Source organism: Stigmatopora nigra, chromosome 6 (assembly GCF_051989575.1).
Source record: "Stigmatopora nigra isolate UIUO_SnigA chromosome 6, RoL_Snig_1.1, whole genome shotgun sequence".
In the NCBI taxonomy this organism is placed as follows: domain Eukaryota; kingdom Metazoa; phylum Chordata; class Actinopteri; order Syngnathiformes; family Syngnathidae; genus Stigmatopora; species Stigmatopora nigra.
The window spans coordinates 8,367,324-8,391,553 of record NC_135513.1 but is presented as its reverse complement, the minus strand read 5'-3'; the positions used below and the strand labels follow the sequence as shown (position 1 = coordinate 8,391,553).

Here is a 24,230-nt window from a genome sequence, read left to right as displayed (position 1 = left end):
GAACAAGGCTTGACAAGCAAAATTGTTAACCTTTTATTAAGTGCTGATGCACCTCAACTCAGAATGCAATTAGATAAGCACAAAAAAAGACTTCAGCCAATGATAATATTTTATAGATTGAAATTTATTTTGCTTTATAAATAAGGCAGATAGACAATCACTGAATTTGGCTTTCAAAATTGCACATTAATTTTAAAATGTAAGTAATAATTCACAGCTGCAAGTCACCGTTATCTTCACATACCCATAACTTTGTGATTCTATTAATTCCAAAGTAGACAACAAGAACAAACCAAGCCTCATTCCACCTTATAGAAAAAAAACTTAATAAAAAGCACTAAGGCATCTGGGTAAACAATCACATTAACAGATCTATAGTGTTGTACCCCCATTTTAATCCTGAAGAAAGCAAAAAGTATTCTTGTAAACAATGACAACTGTCAGTGTAGCAATTGCAACTCACATGGAATATAGCAATGAATGTGTGTACCTTCTCGCAAAATATGCTTTGCTTAAATTTGATATGACCCAAAACTTAAATGACAATGAAAAAAATAGTGTGCAGAACTCTTGTCAAGCACAGTTAGTTGATATTAAAGTTATTTACCTCAACTAACTTCCAAAACTGTAGTGTTTGGAAAAATATAAAATATACAAATGTAATTCCGCCATATAATTAGTGAGACTTAGTGTGCATTGTTTTAATAACAAGAAAACGAAAACTCTTCTTTGTGCAGTCACTTGCATATTGCAATCAAAAAGGTAGTCACTTCATGAGAACATTGAAAACCAAAACTATCCACGCATACATTCAATCGATCTTTTAAACAGTAAACTTCTTATTAGACTTCTGTACCTTTACCACATCATTCATTAGTCGATGCAGCATTTATATCATTGCACTTGTGTTTTACGACTAAATGGAATGTACACTTTTAATTCAAAATCTTCCCAAATAGATTCGTCTTTGAGCATATTATATTTATATATAAGTTGATAAAGAACATTATTGGCATTAAACATAGCATTTGGGTTGCAGTCGCAACACAAATGAACACTGTTAGTCAACACCTGATCAATAACAATCTGTGCCTTTACCTGCTTCATTTTGGTCAATAAATGACACCCACATTCTGCCCTCTTTTCAATGGCTTCAAGAGAACCTTGTTTTTAGCAGGCCTTAAGACATCTGATGAATGCTTCTGTAATAGCACAATAAGGAGATCAGTTATACATTGTGCTTTACTAGCTATAACGGAGCCATTGTATCGCCATGACATTCTTCTTGGTATGAAAATCCTTCAACAACATCACAAATGCTATAAATGGAGTAGCACATACATTCTGTTTAGTGACAATGTGTGTGTGAAACTATCTTGTTTGTTGACATTTTGTATTGGTCGAGAGAAACATATTCACCCAGTGGGGGTATATTTCAACTCTGGTCCCACTTTCCATTTTGAGTATCTGTAATTTTGCCAACACTGTATTCCAACGAGCATCTTTTGTGTGGCTAGCTGGTGCTCTCCTTCTCTAGAAGGGATTCCACTTTGTACACTGCAGAACACGCCAAATTGCTATCAGCTGTTCGTTGGTCCATGGCTGAGTGCATGATAGTTAGCCACAAGTCGTCCATGTTTGGCATTACAAAGATTTTCTGAAAAATAGAGAAAAATTGACTGGCTATAACCGAAACTCAGACCAAGAAATTGCTCTACCTCTTATTCATTCATATTTGGAAACATTTTTTTAAATAGAAAAGTGCAAACATCACATACACATGACCAACCAAGCAAAACAAGAAAACTCATCATACTCAGACTTATAATTCTTTGTCCCCTCGTTAAAAGAGTAGTAGGAAAGTCATTTTTTTTAAAAATCATCGACTGTATTGCATTTACACATTATGTCAACACTGCTAATTCTTTGAGGCATGTTAAATTTGCCTCAAAATCACAACATACTGTTTTGACTTTAGAAGACACACTGCATCTTGGGATGTAAAGGCACCAATTAAATGCACAAAAAATAGTACCTGAAGCTCCTGCTCTAGTTTTTTCTCGATCCAGTCAGTAACATGAGCCAGGGTGACTTCTCTTTCTCCGAGTTTTGGCCGTGCCTTCAGTTCCAAGTGAGGTGGCTTGCGAAAGCCATACCTGAAAAAAAAAAAGTTCACATTGACTACAAACATTAGACCAGATAATCCGCAAAAATGAAATAAATCCAGTGCTGTAAAATGTCATTGAACATACCAAATCCTGTCAGTGGGTGGGGGAGGTATATTGACAGCAAGAGTTCCTTGGAGTTTCTGCAACTCAACTGTGAGAAGGAGAGGTGTGTTGGACACTTCTTCCATCTTTTTTTTGATGAACTCTGTCTCCGTGGCTTTCTGGAAATATTTGGACTTGGCGATCTTGTCCACAAAGCGCATGATTTTGCTGGATTTGTGGCCTCCAACAAATGTATATCTAAATAAAATCACAAAATAACATTTTAAAATCTGATACAATATTTTTTTACTCAATTGTATATTGCTACAATATGATTAATTCATGGTATAGTTATAGTAGTATAATAAGATGAAATATATTGAATTGTTCACTCCAATTATGTTTAATTGGAATCAAGTCTGGGTTCTACCAGGTAAAATCTTTTGTTTTGGGTCACTATTGCGCTTCATCTTCTGAACAGAGAGGAGAGGTCAAATCTGACAGCTCACAGGCAAAAGTTCTTGGGCAGAAATACAATATGATCTGGATATGTGATAATAATCCCTGGAAAAATTACATTTTCTATTTGGTAGAGAACATCATAAGGAATGAAAAGTGGGCCATGACTGATGTTGAAATGAAATGCTTTGGCCCGAGAATAGCTCTTGTGACTTAAAGGGAATTGTTATACAAACAGTATAATAATAAAACACAGGGAGGCAGACCTGGGTCACCGTGCAGTAAGTAGCATATAAGAAAATCATCATCTATATGGATTATACTACACAGATTTGAAACATTTAAAGGCATTTTCTTACCCTTCGGCTCCAGGGATTTCATTTGATTGCTCAGAGGCATCTTCCTCATCTGATGAGCCTGCGCTAGAAGACTCCTCGTCACTGTCAGCCAAGCAGTAAGTTCGAGGTCTGGATCTAAAAACACCAAAAGACAGTAAAGTATTTATTGCGGGTACACATATCACTTTGATGCATTGTGAGTGAAAACTTGCAGCATATTTCTGCATGAGATTGAAAAATATATACTGCAAAATCTTTGGTTAATATAAGGTTGTAGAATTGTTCATTACTTTACACATTGTATTGTATGTTACATTTCTGAGAAGGGATTCTAGAGGAGAATATAAGGCCTCGGAAATAACGCCATAGCACTTATTGAATTTAAAATGTTAACCAAGGTCGACATAGAATGTTGAATGTGCTCAGTCAAAACTTACCAATAGGAGAAAAGCATCCGATTTAAAGCAGCATAAGAGAAGAATCCAGCAAAGAAGAAAGGAGGAAAGGAAAGTTTAGGAAAAAAATTAAGAGAAAAAGCTGCGGTTGGCTTGAAGAACTGCATTCTTTTTTTTTTTTTTTTTAATCAAAAATAGCATTTTATCATACACATAGGGAAATCTCATAACATCAATTGTATAAGCATTATATTAGAGTTTGATACTTTACCCATCTTCCCCTAAACGGAGGCTTTCTCCCTCTTTGCCCAGACGAATCAGGTTCATCTTAGTTTCAAGAGTCATCAGGAAGGATCCAGTATAGGAAACGTCCAAGTCAAACCACAGACCTGTGGAGGAGAAGTGAACATGGGCTACAATTTTGAAAGTGCATTGATTGGCTAATAGATCTGCAATAAATTGCAGCTCATATTAAGTTTTATTTGGGTGGGGGACTCCGGTATTACATCTTGATATTAGCCATCACACAGTGGTTAAGAAACACTGATCTAGAGCATAATTAGATAAAACAATAGTGTGAATCTAATATAATACTCAAAAACTTAGATCAGAGCTCAGCTGAAAACTTGCACTCAATAAGTTTATTTGCTAAATATGCATGTGAAAATGTGTTTTAAAGAACAATGAGCATGTGAAATTGTGAAAAGTGCACCCAATATTCTCACATTTGTTTCTCTCACTTGCCTTTATAATCGATGGAAGGTTTGGATGCTTGAAGGATCTTTGGTGTGGCCACACCCATGTCTAGTTCTGTCAAGGTTAGCTCATTCATAAAGTATGGCAACTGGAAAGGACAAATAGAAATGAATAAATCCCAAAAATAATTAATGATTTCTGAATAACCTCTGATAGATCAATCAAGGTAAACAAAATTAATGACCACAGATTATCATTAAGCCTTGTTTCTGCATGTCAGTTACTTGTGCACGTGTGCTCATATTTTTCCAGAATGGCACTCAGACTACAATATTAACAACTTTGCAATTAAAAGAAAATAAGAAGCATGTGGGATTATTGAACTATTAATAACTATTAATATCCAACAAAGAATCAAAGATTCTAAACAAACCATTTTTTTAATTTTCATAATTTTTGAGCTTCAAAAAGAAGACAAACTTACTTGATTGCAAATGTTTAATAGTTTTAATTGTATGTTGGGAAAGTTATATTTATTAAAAAATTTTTTACTTAATATAATTTGGATTTTTAATAAGTAATTTCATATTCATAATTTGGATTTTTATTAGGTAATTTCACATTTATACGCAAGTTCAATTTTTTTGACTTCAATCACTGTTTGAATTTGCCAAAAAAGTAAATAATTAATACATAAATAAATGAAAACACTGTCAGTCGACTCACTCGTATTTTGCTGAGTTTCATCTGAATCTTCTTGGAGACAAATTGAGCCCAGTATGGCTCCCTCAGAAAATCCCAAAAGAGACGGCCCACAACCGCATTAACCCAGGCAACATGATCCTCCCCCTCTTCTATGAGCTGCTCCTGGGCTGAGCTGAGGCTCTGAGGCTACAGGAACAGTATGTTGATAAATAGCCACACATTAAGCATTGTGAACAATTTATTAATCTACTGTATACAATACTGCAATACATACTATATATTTCTATAGGTGCTATTAAAACATTATTGAGACAGTGGAAGAAAATGTATCTTATTTAATCTAAAAAGGTATATGCCACACCTTTTTCTCAGCTGCTGGGCTGCTCTGGGGACAGTGTATTTCAGGACTTTTCTCCGGAGAGCGGAGGGAATCTTGTTTTGGCAACAGGGCAGCCATGTAGACACTGTAGCTCAACAGCTGGGTTTTGGCAATGTCTGCTGTTGGGGAATCTTTTGTCCTGGTCTGTGATGCCAGGGTGTCATCCAGGCTATTGCGGCTACTACTACGACTGTCAGAACTCAGTGCTGTAGGAAATGATTACAAAAACAGGTTAGGGATTCAGTTTTCAGTGTCTTTCAGAGGATCTTCAAATGTAGGATAAAAATGCTGAACTCATTTGCAAAATTGAGAAACGGGAGTAGTAACACAGAATGTTGTTACGGAAACAAAACCATTGATGCTCACCACCTTTGGAGCTTGCTGGGCTTGCAGGTTTCTTTATATCAACCTTAATCATAGAAGCTGAAATAAACCGCTGAAACCATTCTTCCTTGTCCCTACCAGTCCTTCCAAATAGATAGAGGGTCATATCTCGACTGGAGGACGTTGATCGGGATGGCTCTTGAGTCCCTCTTGTCCCCTCTGCTCTGTTCTCATTTGTGTCACCTTCCACCTTTGATATGAAATCATCCTGTTTGCCGAGCTCAATGCAGATTGGATATTTTTTGTTCCATATCCGTTTCCTGGCCAGGCTCGGAGGCACTAGATGGACCTGGAAGATGGTTTGAATGAAATTTAATTATTGTTGCTTTTAGTGTGTATTTTGTGAGTGTATGTGTGTGTTAATGACACAAATAAGTCAATGAACTACTATACTTTGCTGTTTTTTAGGTCGTAGATCTTCTGACTGATGTAAGTTACATCCGGTTTCTGTTCACCATGTATGGCACGTCGGGCAATATTGTGATTTGGTTTAGAAAGACGTATGATGGATCCCTCCAAGCGGACAAACACAGAGTGTGTCAATGTGGCATGGTAGGTTTCTGGGTCATAGTTTGCTATCTCATTCATCCAGCCCTGAAAAGGAAGAACATTTTACAGATTTAGAGTTGCTAGAAAGAACTGTAATGGCCTTTCAATAAATAAACAAATATGCTTGCCTTTTCATGAAAGAAAAGAATAATTTTTTAAATTGTATTTACAAATACATTTATACTGACCTTAAAGATTTGGGGTCCTTTAATGTCTAACCGTGTAACATTACACAGTTTGTCATGGTGTTTGGAATATCTGAAGCTTCTGTCAGGTTCTGGTCCAGCCAGCCACACAATTCCTATTGCTACAAAAAATCCTATCGCCACTCCAAGCAATATCCCTGTAATATACTCTGGTAAAGGTAATATAAAACACCCATAGACCAGAATAGTAAGGATAGAAAGGGCATAATAAGGAACACTTGGTAGAGGTTCAGCATCTTTAGCTTCAGTATGACTGCAAGGTTCAGTACTACCAGTCAATGGCACTTGAGACTGCCTACTCGTTCCAGAACCAAAATCGACATCTGTGTCAGTACGAGATTCAATGTCCTGGAGGTACAAATCGCAAAAATCCTCATCGTCCTGTTTTGCAAGAGCAGACATGGAGCACTTGTCCAAAGATATCGGTATGGAGAATGATTTGTTGGTGCTCTTTATGTCAAAAGGGGCCATGTGAAAATCTGTTGGATCATTGTTTGTGGTTTCCTCATCCAATTCACTGGCATCTTCCTCTTTGATGCAGTCATTGTTGTTACTTTCAAGTTGGCCATTGGCTGAAGTCAAGTTATAGAGTTCGGACACACTGGTAGATAGAGTCTTAGGTCGACTGAGGCTACTACCACTCTTTTCATCCATCCTCTTAGTCAGGAGTTGAAGTGGTTCATAGATGGCCTCGGACAGACGACGTTTTGTGTCTTCGAATCGTGCTTCGACCTCGGAAACTTTGAAGAAACTGCGGTTATCTGGCGAGTTTAATGGGGAAGTGGGGGCCGTTTTTGAATCACCAGCTGCTGACGTTGTAGTATTCTGCATTCGGGACTGAGTGAAATGTTTAAATAGATGGAGATTAAGGCGAGAGTCTGATAGGCGATAGGTTGAGGAGTCCTGAGATGTGTCAGATGACCGGGATTTAACCAGAGATTTGATCAATGTTGTTGTGTTAGCGGTCATAGAGGAAACTCCATCTTTAGAGGCGTCAGATGTAAAATATTTCAATGAAGTAATAAAAGACTTGTCGGACGGAAAGCTTAAAGATTTTGTAGGTGATGAACTTGAATTTGTGCCTTTTTTGTCAGCAAGAGATGGCATTGAAGTTGTATGAGAAGTTGAAAGACTGGTAGATTGTGCTGTGGGAGTCACATTAATGGAAGGGTTCAATTGCTGTGCTTCAAACATCTCCTCACTTGCCTCAACACCTGTCACAATACTTAAGTCATCCTGTATGGTAGATGTAGAGGAGAGCGATGTTGTGTAAAGCTCTTCCTCTTCTTCCTCCTTCCCAAGAACTGAGAAGCGAATTGTAACGTTGTCATTTGACTCGGATCGATGGACATGGAGCTTTGGGGCCAAAGCAGGTGGCTGTTGGTCTTTGGAGGAAGTGCTTTCTGCATGGCTAGGGTTCTGGCTAGTCATTGCAGGACTCCCAATTTGTCTGTCGGGAAGAAAAGGACAACAATGAATTCAATCTACGTGAATCCATTGATCTTTAAAACCACCTGTCCTCACTCATCATTGTGGCATTAAACAAAATTAAATCATTTTGGTATTAAGGACGGATCCAAAAACAACAAAGGTTTAATTTGATTGGACTTCAGACAGTGAGACAAAACATTAAACGTGTGTATTCAGTGCGTGTATGGCTTTAATTGCAGATAAAATGTAAGACAATGTCTTCCTTCTCAATTTGACATGCGATATAAATGGCAACCATAAGTAATCAGAGGAGCAGGAAGTTGAGTTGGTAGGGAAAAAAACACTGCTGTATTTCTTTAAACAAATAGTCATACTTTCTTGGATTTTACTTTGAGCTGCAGGGTATTTGACAAAAAGACTGAATGTTGAATTGCATCCTTTGTGGGATGTCATGACATCAACAGACTGAATCTACCCTTCACTGATTACTTACAAAACACAAAGTTTTTCCGTTTTGAGTCAACATTAAATAAATGGTAATCATTCAAACATGTTAGTTGGTATGCTTAAACAAATGTGTGTTATGTTGTGGATAGTGGCAACACAATACAGGTATAAAGGATTGTCCCAAATGATAGCTTTGGTGTTGAAAATAGCAACTCTCAAAATGTTTTCTTCCGTGTTTATACAGATAAATTGCCATATTGTGTTATAAAAGCACAAGAACGAGAAATCTTCAAACAAATGTTATTGAAAAAAAAAACACCTTTCCCACTCCCTCTCCCTTTTCCTAAGGGAAATGTTGATTTGAGATTCGAATAAATCGACATATGAGCTTGCTACCGGAACTGATTAAGCTTGTATCTCAAGATATGACTGTATGTTGTATCAAACTAGAATTCATGTGAAAGCTCTTCTCTTTACATTACAGGTAATTGCAAGGAAGCCTTCTCTTTAATAGAGAGAAAAAAGTCAAATGGTAAAACCCTCAGTGTTACTTTACATGAGAAGAGAAACTATAATATTGTGAAATAGCCCATTTCAACATTTATTTAGCTTGTTAGAAGTAGTAGGTGCTATAGTTGCCCCCCTTTCATTAAACAACTGGCTACATGTGACCATATCCAATCAACTTTAACAAAGCATCATTGTAGTCAAGGCAACATAATTGGGCAAAGAATTTCTTCGTTAAGCCAGACTGACAAAGAGCTACATTGTTATTAAATGAGTGATCAACTTATGGGAGTGTTTTGTCATTGTTTTAAAAACTAAGCAGTAACCCATGGTGAGTGACTAAGCTCAAAATTGTTAAAGGAGTGAATTTAATTTTGAAATGAACAACTGCACTTCTTAATATTGCACAGCAGCTTTTGTTTTGAAGGCAATTTATAAAAATAAAGACGCCTGTCAACATTTCTGCAGGTTTTCTTATTCATTACTTTCCATAGTGTAAGGAGGGAGTTGTCTTATTTTTATTGCATAACAGAAGAACAAAAATACTTGAAGCAATCTTATTTTGTATTCTCTATTTTCAGGGAAGGTACCATAGTTACTTTCATAATTGAATACGTTTGAAGTTTCAAATTGTAAAGAAAAAAGATGTCAGTTATTGTGATAATTATCGATAGACTCATTTTTTTCATCGTGATAATAATTTTTGTCATATCGCCCAGACCTATTATATATAGTTCTATTTTGCAGTAAAGGCTAATAACAAACCTATGAACACATGTAAAAGTCCCTAAAAGTCCCATGGCATTGATTTTAATATGTGCATAATTAATTGCATTCATGACAAAAAGGACTCTTGTCTGGAGGATAAATTTGTGTCCTACTCACATGAAGGAATTAATTGTCCCGTGTTCAAAGAAAATACTGAGAATGCAGTAAAAAAAAATACAATTACATGCACAATATTCTCAAAAACTAAATGAACCTATCTTTATCACCGAAAGGCCAAACTTTTCCTGAGCCAAACCTCTCCCTTCATCCAACAATTAAAAAGGAAAACAATTGCAAGTGAAACAAAACTGCTACTACCTGTTTTACTGCATTTTAAGAAGCAGAGACACAGCTGTTTGCCTTTCAAACAGACATAATACCAAGTACTGCCTCATTCAGTGCTTGGGTAGTAATTCAACCATTACAAACTACCACACGCTCTCCAACTTTGATAAGATGACGATGAATCGTGACCTAGTATACACTTATTGTAATTTTGCCTCGCTTTCATCGACAGATAATGCAGACCCAGTTCACTCAATCATGTGGATGAGCCACCAGCTGCACTGCCTTGGGACATCAAACTGTGACATCGCACCTCACTTCACCTGCTGCTCAAAACATTAACCAACCCCACTCTTGCATGGCTTCTATTTCTTTGTGCTTGCTTTTTTTTCCTGAAGTGATGACTGTTAAGTCTATTTTTAACAGTGTAGAAGTTTACAGGCCCAATTTTGGTTCTGTCTCATCTAAAGTAAAGGAAAATAAATGGGTAGGATACGTCAAATAGTTCTTTAGTCCTAAACAACACAGTTGAAGCAAAATTTACACAATACACATTGAGACGAAAATAGTTGGTGCAATTGTGTCCAATATTTGAATGGTCTCCCTGGGCTTGCGTGGGTTTTCTCCAGAAGTCTGAAGTCTGGTAGTACACTGCAAATATGTCATTAGGTGCAAGTGTGCGGCTGAGTAGTTATCCATCTGTGTGTACCCTGCAATTGGCTGGTCATCAATTCAGGGTGTCCATAGCCATTAATTAAGACTGTGTTAAGTATCTTCTCATAGACAATACGCAATCAATAATCATCACATGGCTTGCTTTACATCTGATGTGATATAAATGAACGGCCTATTATCGATCACTGTCCTGGTTTTCTATGCAGAAAATAATAAAATACTTTGTATGTAATGTAGAAAGCTAGCTGTGTGAGGAGAGGAAGAGTTTCTAGACAGCAACCTTGCAGAGCGGGTTATTTGCATATATACACATATACACATTTTTCACAGACAGATTTTAACTGATGGTTTCTACAGAACCACTGACTATCCATTCAACTTCTCCCACTTAACTGAAGTCGGGTCATAGGTCCAGAGGAGGTGTTCCAGGGTAGTATTTGAAAATTACGCAACTGTAATTGCCCTGCAGCATGGTGTCTGAAGTGCTAATTTGCCTTAAACTTTTCTGACTTTTAACAATTATTTATGTTAGATAAATAGGAAAGTGTCATGGCGTAATGAACAATGTCCCACGGTAGAAGTGAGAACTTTAACAAGAACCCCGACCCAAAATTTAGGTCGAATCTGCCCTAAAATGGCAAAAAAATCAATTCGAGTTGGGTCGGGCCTGGTTTCTCTCTCGCTGAATCAAAAAAAGTGCTACAGTGTGGTCTTTCTTGCTAACTTATTTCTAAAATAATAATAATGTTTATTAAAATGGATACTAAAATGACATGTGAATAATAAACTAAGGAATACTTAATAAATAGTTTTGGATAAAACAGAGAAGGCTCTGTCAAGTAATTGCAATTGGAGGCAGTGCCGGGCCCTAATATCCGCGATCGGGTTCGGGTTGGGCCGGATTTTTATGGCCCGATCTTACCTCTATCCCATGGTATATGTTTGACTTGAAACAAAAAGGTTTGACTTTTTAGATTGAATTCTACTCTTCTCCTATATTTATTTTCCTCTCTCAGTAGTTTTTTTTCTTCTCTCTATCGGGACTTTGCCCTACCATGAGGTCATTTGTAGCTCAGGAAACTGCTTGATCGATAATGAGTTCACATTTACTGGCAAAGTGCTTACCTTGTATTCTCAGTGCCATTCAATCCAGCAAGGGATTTACATCTGCCCACTGTAGAGTCAAGTTTCACATTTTCATGATGCCCAGGCGGCTTCTATGAAATTAAAATGATTCACATATTAATAAATAATCCAAGTGTAAGCACACCCAACCCCAAATAAACCAAAGTAGTCGAAGTTATAATCAAAAGGAATGACATAATACTGTAATTGTGTAGCATGCAATCTTGCTTTCAATGTTTACTCGAACTCTTGACAGCTACCAGCCAATGCTTTCATTACAAACATGGATTATCACAACTTTTTAAAAGAATTACCATCTTAAACTCTTAACTCAAATTTGATGTTGGACAATGAAAAAAAGAAATCTTAAATGGATGTACTTAGTACGACTTAGATCACCGTGTACGTAAGTTTATGGTGATCGAAGGTTAGTTACCTCGTCACTCGTGATATAAGAACAGAAAAACATCAACAAACCATCTTACCGTGTTCCAGAAAACGCGACTTTAAGTATACCAAAACCAATTTCTTTCCGCACTAAAGTGGTATATAAACCAAAGTGTGATTCCAGTTGTGCCGAATTGATCAGTGTGTCATTCCTGCTGAGCTTGTTGACAACTGACTCAACTCCTTGGACCTAAATATTAAAAAAATAAAAACATTTTTGATGTTAGGCCAAACTAGTCAAAATCCGAGTAACGATTAGAAAGTCACTGTGCTTTCGCTTCTCATCGAGCGATTTTTCTGTAAAGTGACTTGTAATGCCGAGAACAGATGTTACAAGGACAACAAAGCGAAATCTTAAATAAAAATACCAAAAAACCTTGGAATGTAAACTTATATAATGTATCACTAAACTAACCCAAATTACAGAGTGATCTCCTTTAAATATCTTGTAAAATGAGGAACAAGTACAAAATTGATCAGATATATTGTATCTTAAATTATAAATTTCAATGCACAAAAATAGAAATATACTGTCATCTTTTCGGGATTAAAATTGAAGAAATGGCAATTTAAATGTTGAAAAAACACTTTTTCAACATAACGTATGGCATGGCACAATAATACTTTTTTTGTGCAAATGTCGCCATCTAGTGGCAAATATTGGTAATACATCAAAATAGAACACCCCAAGAAAAATGTGTGAAATAATAATGTTTAAGGGGAACTATTACTAAAATTGATGTTCAATTATTTTTCGTTTAATCCAAACATTTGAAATGGATCCTAAAATTTAGAAATTCAGTTAATTGTAAGTAGTTGCTTAGTCAGTAGTTTAGTAGTTTATATTATTATGTGAACATTTTGCATTGACAAGTGAACAATGAATATTTTTTAAAGATTCTAACCTTCCATAATTGTTTCTTAACACATCCATTATATTTGAAATATTCAAAAGAACTAAAAAAAAAGGTTGAAGAGAAACTTGAAACAGGACAAAGAGTCCCAGTATATAAAAAATATGATTCAATATGGACGGGAGCCGCATGCGGCTCGAGAGCCGGGTATTTGCCACCGCTGGAATAGGTCATAGTGCAGCAATCGATATTGGAATTTTACCATTCATGTTATGAGCACTCCACTACATTTTGGCAAACACAGTGCAGATTCACACCAGGAGCTTACCTCTCAAACATTGCTGACAGATTTACAACATGCTACAGAAAGGTCATACATTGGAACCAGCTGTCAAGTGGAGAACAATTCTCAATATTCCCTCCCATCCTTAGGGCTTCTCTGTCATGGATGTCTAAATGTGTTGGCATATTTGACAAATATAACTGTCAGGCCTACACATATTTCATCTGCCACCTTGCTGTCTAACACATCAAATAAGAACTAAGCTAGTACTATCTTAAACATTGGGATGGTCAGAATTCAATTATAGTTTACTTATAGACAGGAATTCACATAATTCAGTGTATTTAGAGCAGGGTTTAGTGCAAAGGTGGGCAAACTGGTCCTCGAGGGCCGCTGTGGTTTCGTGAAATAGGGGAATACAATGACTACTCTGATGATGTTGACTCTCATGTGTGGGTTTCCTCCGGGTACTCTGGTTTCCACCCACATTCCAAAAACATGCATGGTAGGCTGATTGGACATTCTAAATGGTCCCTACATAAGAGTCCATATTTGAATGTTTGTTTGTTTCCTCGTGTCCCGCAATTCAGGGTGTCCCCTACCTCTGTCTCAAGTCGTATGTGCTCCAGCACCCCCCGCGACCCTTGTGAAGATAAAGCGGTTCAGAAAAGGAATGAATGAAAAAACAATGACACAAACTCTATAGTTCATCATGTGACCATACCTGTGAACCTTTGTCAATTGCTCCTCTTATTAATGATTGCAATTCCACTTATTAAGTAACAGGCTGACTATCTGGTTACATTGCTTGCTGACTTGCTATATTTATATAGTGAAAAGGGGGAAGTTACCTGATGCCTGTGCACAGATCATGCTCAAAGCATGACAACATTAGCAATCAACGATGATGTTTTTTCGTCTGCTACCGGTGACCGAGACTTTTAAAAAACTTCTGTTTTCCCTTACAAAAGTTGTTATACGCTGTACACATTTTGAAATGATCCCTACCATAAAATACAGGAAAAATGTAGACGTTGACAAGTATGTGTGACATATTTCACTCCAGTTGGTGAACACACTTAGTGGTAGATCTCCATCACTAACACATGCATCTAGGCTAGTATCTTATGCACACGGCACATTTTAGAGGATGCTCTCTCGTTTCTTCCTTTGTCATTCCTCTAGCCCTCCCACCCACAGCTGCCCCCTCAGTCACTCTAATCCACTGGTGGAATTTCACTCGACAAGTGATCAAAGATCAGTCACACGTCGCCAGGTGCAGCTGTAACTTCAACTGTTGACATCCACCTTGCAGCCCCCAACCCAACCTGGCATGGTCTTTATCCATTTCTCTGAAAAAAACAACTAAAGACAACATAACTAAAGCTAGCAAACTGCTGTTTGTGTTTCAGTCTGTATCTTCCTCCTCCTCCTTCATTATTTTGAAGCCTTTATCCACTTTTTTCCCCCTAGCAGAGGAAAACAAGACTGTTTCCTTCATTCTTTCTCACTGTGATCTTTGTTACCTTGTCTGCGGTCCCCCCTCCGTGCACTGTGTGGTGGCCAGTTTGAGGAGTTCTCTGACAGTAAATTACGAGACTGTTGATACTGACAAGCAGCAGGAGTTGTGAAAGAGAGAGCATGCACGGCAGGGTTTTGGCTTTATTAAGATTCTAGTGCCAATGATGGGCACAACAACTCAGCATCCTTGTTTGCGAAAGTGAATGCAGCAAAAAGTCTCTTTCTTCTTTAAATCAATAGGTGGTCTGCAAGTGAAAACACAGCTACTTTAATAAGTATCTCGTGTCTTAAAGTACTTGTAATGTACTTGTTCAGAGAGAATCTAATCTCATGATGCAGAGCAATGCTATGAATGCAGCTACTGACAGAAATGCAGTCCGTAAGATTGCTGGGTTGTTTGTTATCTGTTGAAAAAAAAGTTATTTAATGTAATATTCATTTTTTTTCATTCATGTTTGACACAAGGTTGCAGCATTTTGAGAATTGGGGTTGTCATATTTTCCGTTTCTATTTTCAGACTTCAAATGTATGTCTGTTTAGATTTTAATGAGTTTTTTTTTGTTTAAAAGGAAACCTCTGCCATTATTTTAAATACAGTAATACCTTGAGATACAAAAAAATAATGTACTTTTTATTACAATTTAGATTTAGAGAGAGAGAGAGAGAGAGAGAGAGAGAGAGAGAGAGAGAGAGAGAGAGAGAGAGAGAGAGAGAGAGAGAGAGAGAGAGAGAGAGAGAGAGAGAGATATGACGGAATACGTTTGTAACATAACATCTCATCTCTCTCATTTTCTGAACCGCTTTATCCTCATTAGGGTGGCGGGAGTGCTGGAGCCAATGGCAGCTGTCTCCGCGTCATAGGTGGGAGACACCCTGAATCGGTGGCCAGCCAATCGCAGGGCACAAAGAGACAAATAACCACTCACACTCATACCTAGGGGCAATTTAGAGTTTCCAATCAGCCTAACATGCATGTTTTTGGAATGTGGGAGGAAACCGGAGTACAGAGGCCCAGGGAGAACATGCAAACTCCACACAGGGTGTCCCCTGCCTGCTGCCCGTGGTTGGCTGGGTAGGCTCCAGCACCCCCCATGACTCTTGTCAATATAAGTGGTATGGAGGATGAATGAATGAATATTCAGCCAAGTCCTTTTAAGTTTATATTGAGTTTCTTTATTGCAAAGAGGGGAAATTGGGGTCATGGACGTCTTTCTGCCTTTTAAATTGGATGGGCATATGATGAATTTCAAAGGATGTCACGGTACTAAAAATCAGAGGGTAAAGAGAATTAAAAAAAAAATATATATATATATATATATATATATATATTGTTTTTTTATTTTTTTATTTTACTTTATTTATATTTATGTTTTTTTTACTGGTAAAATGCACTTTGTGAATTAGCACCATCAATTTTGATCGACATTTGATTTGATTTTGATTTGATCCATGCTCAAATATGATAATCAGATGCCAAGGCCTTGCTTGTACCTCAAGGTTGCCAAATCAGAATGAGGATTTAATATTTTCATTTTCTATTTTGTTGCGCTTTAACCTCCCTTAAAAAATAATAACACCCACAACAAGGTTTTTGGCCATCGTATACCCCCCATATCCTCCATCCTTTCTTTGGATGCCATATACCACTACTTATGTTTTGATCAGCTAAAAAGTAATTCCAATGACAATTTGTTCTTAGCCCGATGAGCTCTGAAAGTACCGTAATAATTAAATCCTGGTGAAGCTTCACATACTAGCTGCAGGATTAAAAAGCATAATAAATTTATGCCATATACATCTCTTCATTTTCTTCATTGATCTCCCCTTTTGAACTCTTTCAGAATAGCATTCTATTTACTTTTATCGACACGCCTCTCTTCTGCTACACTTTGCGCCCACTTGGGGAACATATGCACAAAACGGTATCTTCGGGAGGGTTTGCGAACTGAATGAGCTCCGGATCTCAGTAACAGCCAAGCACGCAGCAGCCATGCCCCACGGTGAAACCCCGGCATCAAAGGCACAAATCTTCCCCTTTTTCTTTTGCCTCCCTCCCCTTCTCTGTCTCTTTTTCCACGGTGGCACTTCCAGCAGATGGGAATGTTTAAACTTCATATATCAGCCTCATTACGAAGCCTCAAAGCCTTGCATTGATTCTAAAGGCACTCATTTGAATTTTTAATCACACGTATGTATGACTGCTGCACTCAGCAAGTATCTCAGCACAAGTGTGCACATCCACGCCCTATAACACTCTCATCTCTGCTCCTTCAGCTCTTTCAACGTGCTTTGCCTCTAAAGTTGTGATGTTCAAACTTTCTCTTAGAAAAAGTCTCAGCTAATATTGTTCCAGCCTGTTTGAATCCATGGCGACAGGCACAGCCACACACACACACACATACACTTACTTCAAACTCAATTGTGTGCATAGAGTTGTTGCTTTTGAGGGGATAGGTGATTGACTTAACAGCAGCTTTTCATTGCACAGCCAAGGTAGTACGATTCGCCGTTACTCTTTTCTTTGATGTGAAATATTTAGTTTGAGGAGAGAGAAGATTCAATATTATATTTTTACGGTTACACACCAGTCACTTGCTAGAGTGGATAAAGTGTTGCTATGTAGGGCCTGCTCACGCTCAGTTACCATGTGCATACAAAGTCCTGGATAAGCTACAGAGACTTTGTCACTCAAGCAATAACAGGGAGAAAGAATCCTTCAGATCTTCCTGCGAGAAATACACCTTTGAATCTGAATTTCCTTGCAGAGAAAGGGGCTTTGAAAATCTAATGCATAAACATTATCTTCTTTCCTCCCGCCCCTCTACTTCTTGCTCCTTCCATTCCCTCCCATCACCTACCTATAAGCGCACAAGCTTCTGAGCAACTTTGGAAGAACTTCCCCCCTTTTTTTTTTTAAGAGTCCTCAGTAACTTAAATATGAGGCAGTTTGGGGATTTGGATATTGTTCTGTCTCATCAAACGGCGAGATGTGCGTCTTTCCCCCCCTTGCCTATTCTAATGCTGCCTGTCAACACCCAGTTTTGAAGAAAGAGGCCTCTCCTCAAGACTGATCTACTGTAATTTGATATGCCCCCCAAAACCTCCACCCGCCTGAGTTTTCCCCTCTGTGGGGGTTGTAAAAAATCTTTGTTAAGGCACATGCTGGCTCAAGGGAGTTCGTGCAAGGGTGTTAGCACTTGTTCAGTCACTCAGCTATTCTTTTTAACAGCATAATAAAAGAATAGTAGTTATTGGAGAAATAGTTGGAAGACATTTAATAATGAATAGATCACAAAACTTGTGGTCATTTTGAACTATTTGCCAGTGATGTTCACACATTGGAAAATCAAATAGTGCAAGGAGTTTTTTGATGCCCCCTCCTCAACTTCTTTTGTTAAGATAGGGACTCAGTAAAAAGATAAAGAATGGCCCCAAATCATTTGAACATTTCATGCAGTATAATGGATTGAGACAAAACAATATTTAAAAGTATGTGTACTTCTGATATGGAGAAAAACTAATGAAAAGTCATTTTCATATTTTTGCCAAACATCTTTTTTTTAAGATTGTTTATAAGATGAGTTATCCTTGTTTATACAGACAATTTTACCTCATGTTGCTTTTTGTGTCACCGCAAAGCACAGTCACCATTTTCCTTTTAAAAAAATTAATATGATGCGCTGACATTCATCCGCTAAATACCGGATTATCTCATGACAGTTGCAGTCAGAAAATGACGTAGCTAGAATGTAAACAAGGCTTGAAATTGTGATAGTATTCAAGATTTCCTCCTTCCATTTCCTTTTCATGTATGCACGTCTCAATCGGATTATATGACCCATAGTCATCGCCAAGACTTTGATCATAAAGGTTTTCTTTTTATGTCTTTAGGCTCATTAGCTTTTACCCTGATGTTTCCTCCATTAAGCATCAGAGTGGTGGCAACTGACAGTTCCATGTTTGGCTTCCTGCTGTTTGTGGCCTCTTGTAGAATACAAACATCACCAGGCAGGTATAAGGCTGTAGATCTTAATATAAAGCTTCATGATTAAAAAGAAAATCAAACCGGGATTCCATTTATGGAGGCATGGGGTGGAAATCCATCTTTTCTCCTTGGTTTTCCTTCAGTAAATTGTGGACATATGTGACACCCACTGGCCCATGACTGGCCAACACGCAGAATCTTTTTCTCTTTTAAATAAAACCGCGTGTCCCCTCATCAATTCCCTTCCTCTCCTCTCTCTTGCACCTGCTGCTATGAACAGCAGGAGCTCAGTGTGTGTTTCTGTTCATCCCTTGCTTTTTTTCCTATTGCTCCATTCCACTCCTCCTTGCCTTTCTTTCATGTGTGTTCTGCTGTCAAGCCCTGCTGCATCAAGCCTGTCAGTGTACTAGACAGACATACACACACTGTCTTTGTTGGTTTAAAACAAGAAGTTTGAAAGCAGTAATTGAGGATTTTTTTGTCTAATTCAGACTGCACATTTTATGTTTACCCTTTCAAGCTATTTTTATTAACATTTCTTTTGAAATCCACATTACACCTTCAAATTCAAGGCGATTTTTACTTGCCATAAACAATTCAAATTTTCTGAACTGCTTACTGAATTAAATTTTTTATTGTCATTATAGTAGTATATTAGTATAATAAGATTTAAAGCTTCACCACAAAGTGAAGAAATAACAACAAACTAACATCAATAATATATATATATATATATATATATATATATATATATATATATATATATATATATATATATATATATATATATATATATATATATATATATATATATATATATATATATATATATATATATATATATATATATATATATATATATATATATATATATATATATATATATATATATATGTATATGTATATGTATATGTTACCTGGTAGTTTCACCCTTAACAACCGTCTTCTACCAATTTATTCCCTATATTTCCTCTGCAAATGCTGAAACCATCGGAGTGGGGTCTTTTTAACTTTGTCTTCAAAACGCCAACCCTCACCGTCCCAATTTTCTCTTATTTCCAATATTATCTATCCTAGCAGCTCCTAAGGAGAACCTTGGCATCTTCATCTCCGATTCATCTAGCTCCGCTTCCTTTTTCAGAGTTACTTTCTCTAAGCCATACATAATAGCTGGACTCACCACTGTCGTGCAGACCTCTCTCTTCATTGTTGCTGACACTCTTCTATCCCATACATTCCTCCAGCTGTTCTAGCATGTCTACACACAGTTCTTTACTGCCATTCCATACTTTTCTCCATCACCCTCCACCGTTAACCTTGGGTACTTGAAGTCCTCCACAATCTTTACGTCTACTCCTTGTAACTTCACTGTTCCCCCTTGGGATTTTCTCATGTCTATTCTATGCTATTCTATTCTGTTCTGTTTTATTCGACTTTATTCGTTCTGATTTATTCTGAAGTTGGTCACAACGAGCGAATGGAAGTCAATTGTTCAAGAAAAAGTTGAAGAAAAGTCTATTTTTGGAAGTAATGATGTAGATATTGTAAATAGTTATTGGACAGGTGATCACTGGAGATTTGTTGCAAAGAGTGTGAGTCATAGAAGAGTAAGGCGCTGAATTGTACAATCATACCATGAGGAGGTGAAAAAGGCAGGGAAAAATGTCACTTTTTAGGTTGCCAAGAACATGTTTCTCACTTTAAATAAAAACTGGAGTTCCTTGATGTTTCATTGACATACTCTATAAAGAAAAGACTAAACTTCAAAGATTTACAACTCACAATCAGCAATCCTTCAATTAACGCTGAAATGTTCTCTTGTCATGAGCCCCAGATGGAACACATTAAAGGTGTTATGAAGTCTTTGAAAATTTATACTTTTCCGCTTATCACATAATTTCACTCCAAAACAATTTCCTCCTATTATCCTCACAGCAGGGTACCCACTGTCCTGTAATGCTTTAAAGGTATGTGCACGTTTGTGCGGGGGAGTGCGCGGTATTTATTGGTTGTAACTTGTCGCCCAGAAACATTAAACAGTATCAAAGATACATTTGGGTTTCATGTTTGAGAAGTTGAGGCAGAAACAGAGCTCCTCCTGAGTGTGAATCCTTTGACTTTCTGAACTTTTTGGCAAGCATGCATGCGCAGGAAGTTTGATTGAAAGCTAGAGGAGGAGAAATAGGAGATGAGAGCCAAATAAAATCTCAAACGATTCTGATCTAATTTCTTTTTCTTTGTCTTCATGTCACCATGTCTCCTCCCTATTATCTAACAATACAAAGTATTTGTCAAGAATTAGTGACAAAAGCCTTTTGGAAGCATAGCCTTCACAATTTAACATGAAGCAGTATTTCCAGCTATTTTTCCTGAAAAAAGTATCATGACAAATTTATGGTTAACCTGATTCATGTATGAGGTTGTAATAAACATAAAAATTAATTCGGTGGCCAACCAATTGCAGGGCACAAGAAGAAGGACAAGCATTCACACTCAAAGTCATACCTAGGAGCAATTTAGAATGTTGTGGGTTAGGCACGCTCAGGATAAACATGCAAACTCCACACAGTGAGGCCTGGGATCAAACCCTCGACCCCAGAACTGTCAAGTCGAAGGATCCACTGGACCTAAAGAAAATTAAGCATTAGGAGCCCCAAAGTCAAACTAGGGAGTTCAAAACTTCAACAAAATTTAGAACCATGTCATTGTTTAGGAAACAGAATAACAGCTCAGTAACCTGACAATGTTTATTTACAAATATACAAACTTCTCAAGTTCTAAGAAATCTAAACAATAAATCAATCAATTAATTGCAATGGTGGGGGACCAAATCCAGTTTCCATTTCGTAGTTAGAAGTTCGAAGGGGATTAAAAAGTGTGTGGATTCACTATTTTGTATCCCTTCTTAAAAAACATACCTCAATAAAGCAACTTAATTGCATTTAACTATAATGCCCTAGAACATTTAACACATTATCATAAGAGATGTCAAGTCTTTTAAGCGTTAATAATTCTGCCCCTCTACGACTTGATTTATTCGTTCTATTTCTTCCCCGTCTCGTCTTCAGTTGAGTCCGCACTTGTCTTATCTTTCTGCATTTGGGCCCTTATACTCCCTTCCTCGCTAACTCGGGTGTTTGCTCCAACAGAGGACCATTGTTCGCTAAAAACTCTAGAAAAATCCCACTTGCACAGGCATGCTCCTGGAAACAAAACAATGATATCTTGATGCAATATCAAGACAGGTACAGAACACGCTGATAATATATGGAATGAGCTCTAAAGATAAATCAAGCTTTTATCGTTGATTTCACAACACAAGGATTTTTTTGGACGTCAGTTTGATTTACTTGCACTATATCTGTTAATAGGAGCAGCTAGTACTAATACATCAGAATAAAAAGATGACAATGCTCTGATACAACTGCGTCAAAGGAAGAGGGCCAACAATGGCACCAACATGTTTTGTTCGCATCAATTACAAGGTCATAATACTTTTTACATTCCTTTGCTCATTTTGTTTTTACATGCTGATGGGCATGTCATCTCCCAAAAAGTGATCCATGCCTTGAAAAAATGTGAACCAGGGGATTTCCATTCCACCTGTTTCCATTTATGTTTTAAGCAAATGGTCAGCTAATCTTCTCCATCCTGTGTTTGTCAGACTGAAATCTGAAGTCAAAATGTACCTTAGGGCAAAAGTCAAATTGACATCAGCAACAGAAGTCGCAAAGAGTAAGGAGAGGACAATGGAGCAGGGGGAAAAGATAAAGGTTAAAAGATGGTGGTAATTGAAGAAGAGAAAACAGCAATGGGAAATGGTCTCTATCCGCTGAAGCTAAGACATGACATACTGGTATCACCTGTTTAGTGTCCCCCAGGCACGATTTTCAAAGTCTCACATATCAATGTGTGTGTGAGTGTGTGTGCGTGAGTGTGCTGTGTTCACCATGTCAAAAAGATTTCCCCTTAACTTATACAGTAAACAATGACAGGCGAGTCGGTACTTACCCGCTAGGTTAAGCCCTGGGACCTTCTTTGTGTCAGACTATTATTCCCCTCATCAAATGGGTATGATATTATAGATAGAGTCACAGTGAAAAATGCAATAAATATTGAAAAATATACAGTGGTATATCTACTAAAGAAATGAATTCATTCCAGAAATAGTTTGTTAACTTGGATTTTTCTTAAGAAGAGACAATGTTTATGCATTCCACAAAAAGTATATCAAATTTTATTTGAAATATTTACGTAAATCTATGTATGTAAGCAATTTTTTTATTTTAATTTGCTTTGTACTTTGTGCTTTTGCTTTGCTGTTCTGTCTGATCACCCTCTTCTACTGCCACAATGTAATTTCCCGAATACGGGATGAATAAAGTTATCCAATCCAATTCAATCCAAAAACAGAGAAAAAAGATTTAAGACCTGGATTTGAGCCCAGGACCATAGAACTGTGAGACCGGCATGCAAACCACTCGTTCCATCGAGTCTACTCAGATTGCATTGGGAGTAATATTAATAATTGTGTATTTGACATATTAAGAATGGAATCAATTAGCAAGTGGTAGAAGTTTACAACCTTGACTTTACAGTCCTTTGCATGTATATCAATTTGTAGGAAGAAGACTGTAAAGTTTTGAAGTATTTTGAGAAGGTTTAAGTGGGTTATATGTCTGATGTTGGAACATGGGGGAAGGAGGTGGGATATAAGCAAAGAGGATGGATACGCAGGAGGAGTAGAGAGGGGGTATAGGAGGCCTTTTGTAATTTTACATGTGACAGGAGTGAAACGAGGGATGGAAATAGAACAATGGAAGAAGTGCTGAGCTTCTGAGAAGGCCCTCAAAGGCTCCCATCTTAGAAGCTGATAAAAGCCCCTCCACTTCATATTACCACACCCCTCTTCTTGGCTCAGGGACATGCACGCGCGCACACACACACACACACACACACACACACACACACACACACACACACACACACACACACACACACACACACACATATCTACGGCTCTCTGAAGAGGAAATCTTTAAGCTTTGTATCCGTGTGACTGAGCGACAGATCGCCAGGATGTGACAAACATGACGGTTTCAAACCGAGTAGATGTCTTGAAACAGAGTCACTGCAATGTCACATCCTGATCGAGGCAAGATAAAAGTTAACATGGTAAACATACCAGGAAATTTTGGTCCAAACTCTTAGCAAACTTGAAGGCCCATCTTATTGGTGCATGCAGTTTTAGAGTTTATGCGAGTTTTAGTGCATATTTAATATTCATCCATCTATATTCTGACTGCTAATCCTCACAAGTGTCTTATTGCATGCCGGAGCCTATTCCAGCAGAATATTGCCATCAGGTGGGGGACACCCTGAATCAGTGGCCAGCCAATCACAGGGCAAATGGAGACTGACAACCATTCATACTCACAAGCATATTTAGCTGCCCCTTAAGAAGCAGAGCTCCACTTATTTTACAAATGCGAAAGGGAAGTGAGAGATTAACCACTCCCACCCACCAATCAAGGAGGAGTGGCGGGGTGTGTGTGTGCTATAACCGCATAGTTGCTGGTAC

At 37.6% G+C, this 24,230-nt stretch overlaps 1 protein-coding gene across 3 annotated transcripts; it reads right to left on the bottom strand.

The window, feature by feature from the left end:
• Window positions 1-103: 103 nt before the first annotated feature.
• Window positions 104-20,162, bottom strand: LOC144197943 (testis-expressed protein 2-like). 3 transcript variants are annotated; one of them, XM_077718688.1, is made up of 14 exons: window positions 19,830-20,162; window positions 12,045-12,196; window positions 11,560-11,651; window positions 6,304-7,771; window positions 5,960-6,160; window positions 5,549-5,855; window positions 5,165-5,388; window positions 4,825-4,989; window positions 4,147-4,246; window positions 3,674-3,791; window positions 3,029-3,142; window positions 2,253-2,468; window positions 2,036-2,156; window positions 104-1,657 (listed from the first exon to the last, which is right to left on the bottom strand). In XM_077718688.1, exons 4-14 carry the CDS (start codon window positions 7,750-7,752, stop codon window positions 1,514-1,516), a joined length of 3,159 nt encoding a protein of 1,052 aa, XP_077574814.1. In that variant the 5' UTR covers window positions 7,753-7,771; window positions 11,560-11,651; window positions 12,045-12,196; window positions 19,830-20,162; the 3' UTR covers window positions 104-1,513. The 3 variants fall into 3 exon arrangements, with proteins under 3 accessions (XP_077574814.1, XP_077574815.1, XP_077574813.1); XM_077718689.1 differs by lacking the exon at window positions 19,830-20,162 and having other exon boundaries at window positions 3,029-3,136; window positions 12,045-12,508; XM_077718687.1 differs by lacking the exon at window positions 19,830-20,162 and having other exon boundaries at window positions 12,045-12,505.
• Window positions 20,163-24,230: the final 4,068 nt, after the last annotated feature.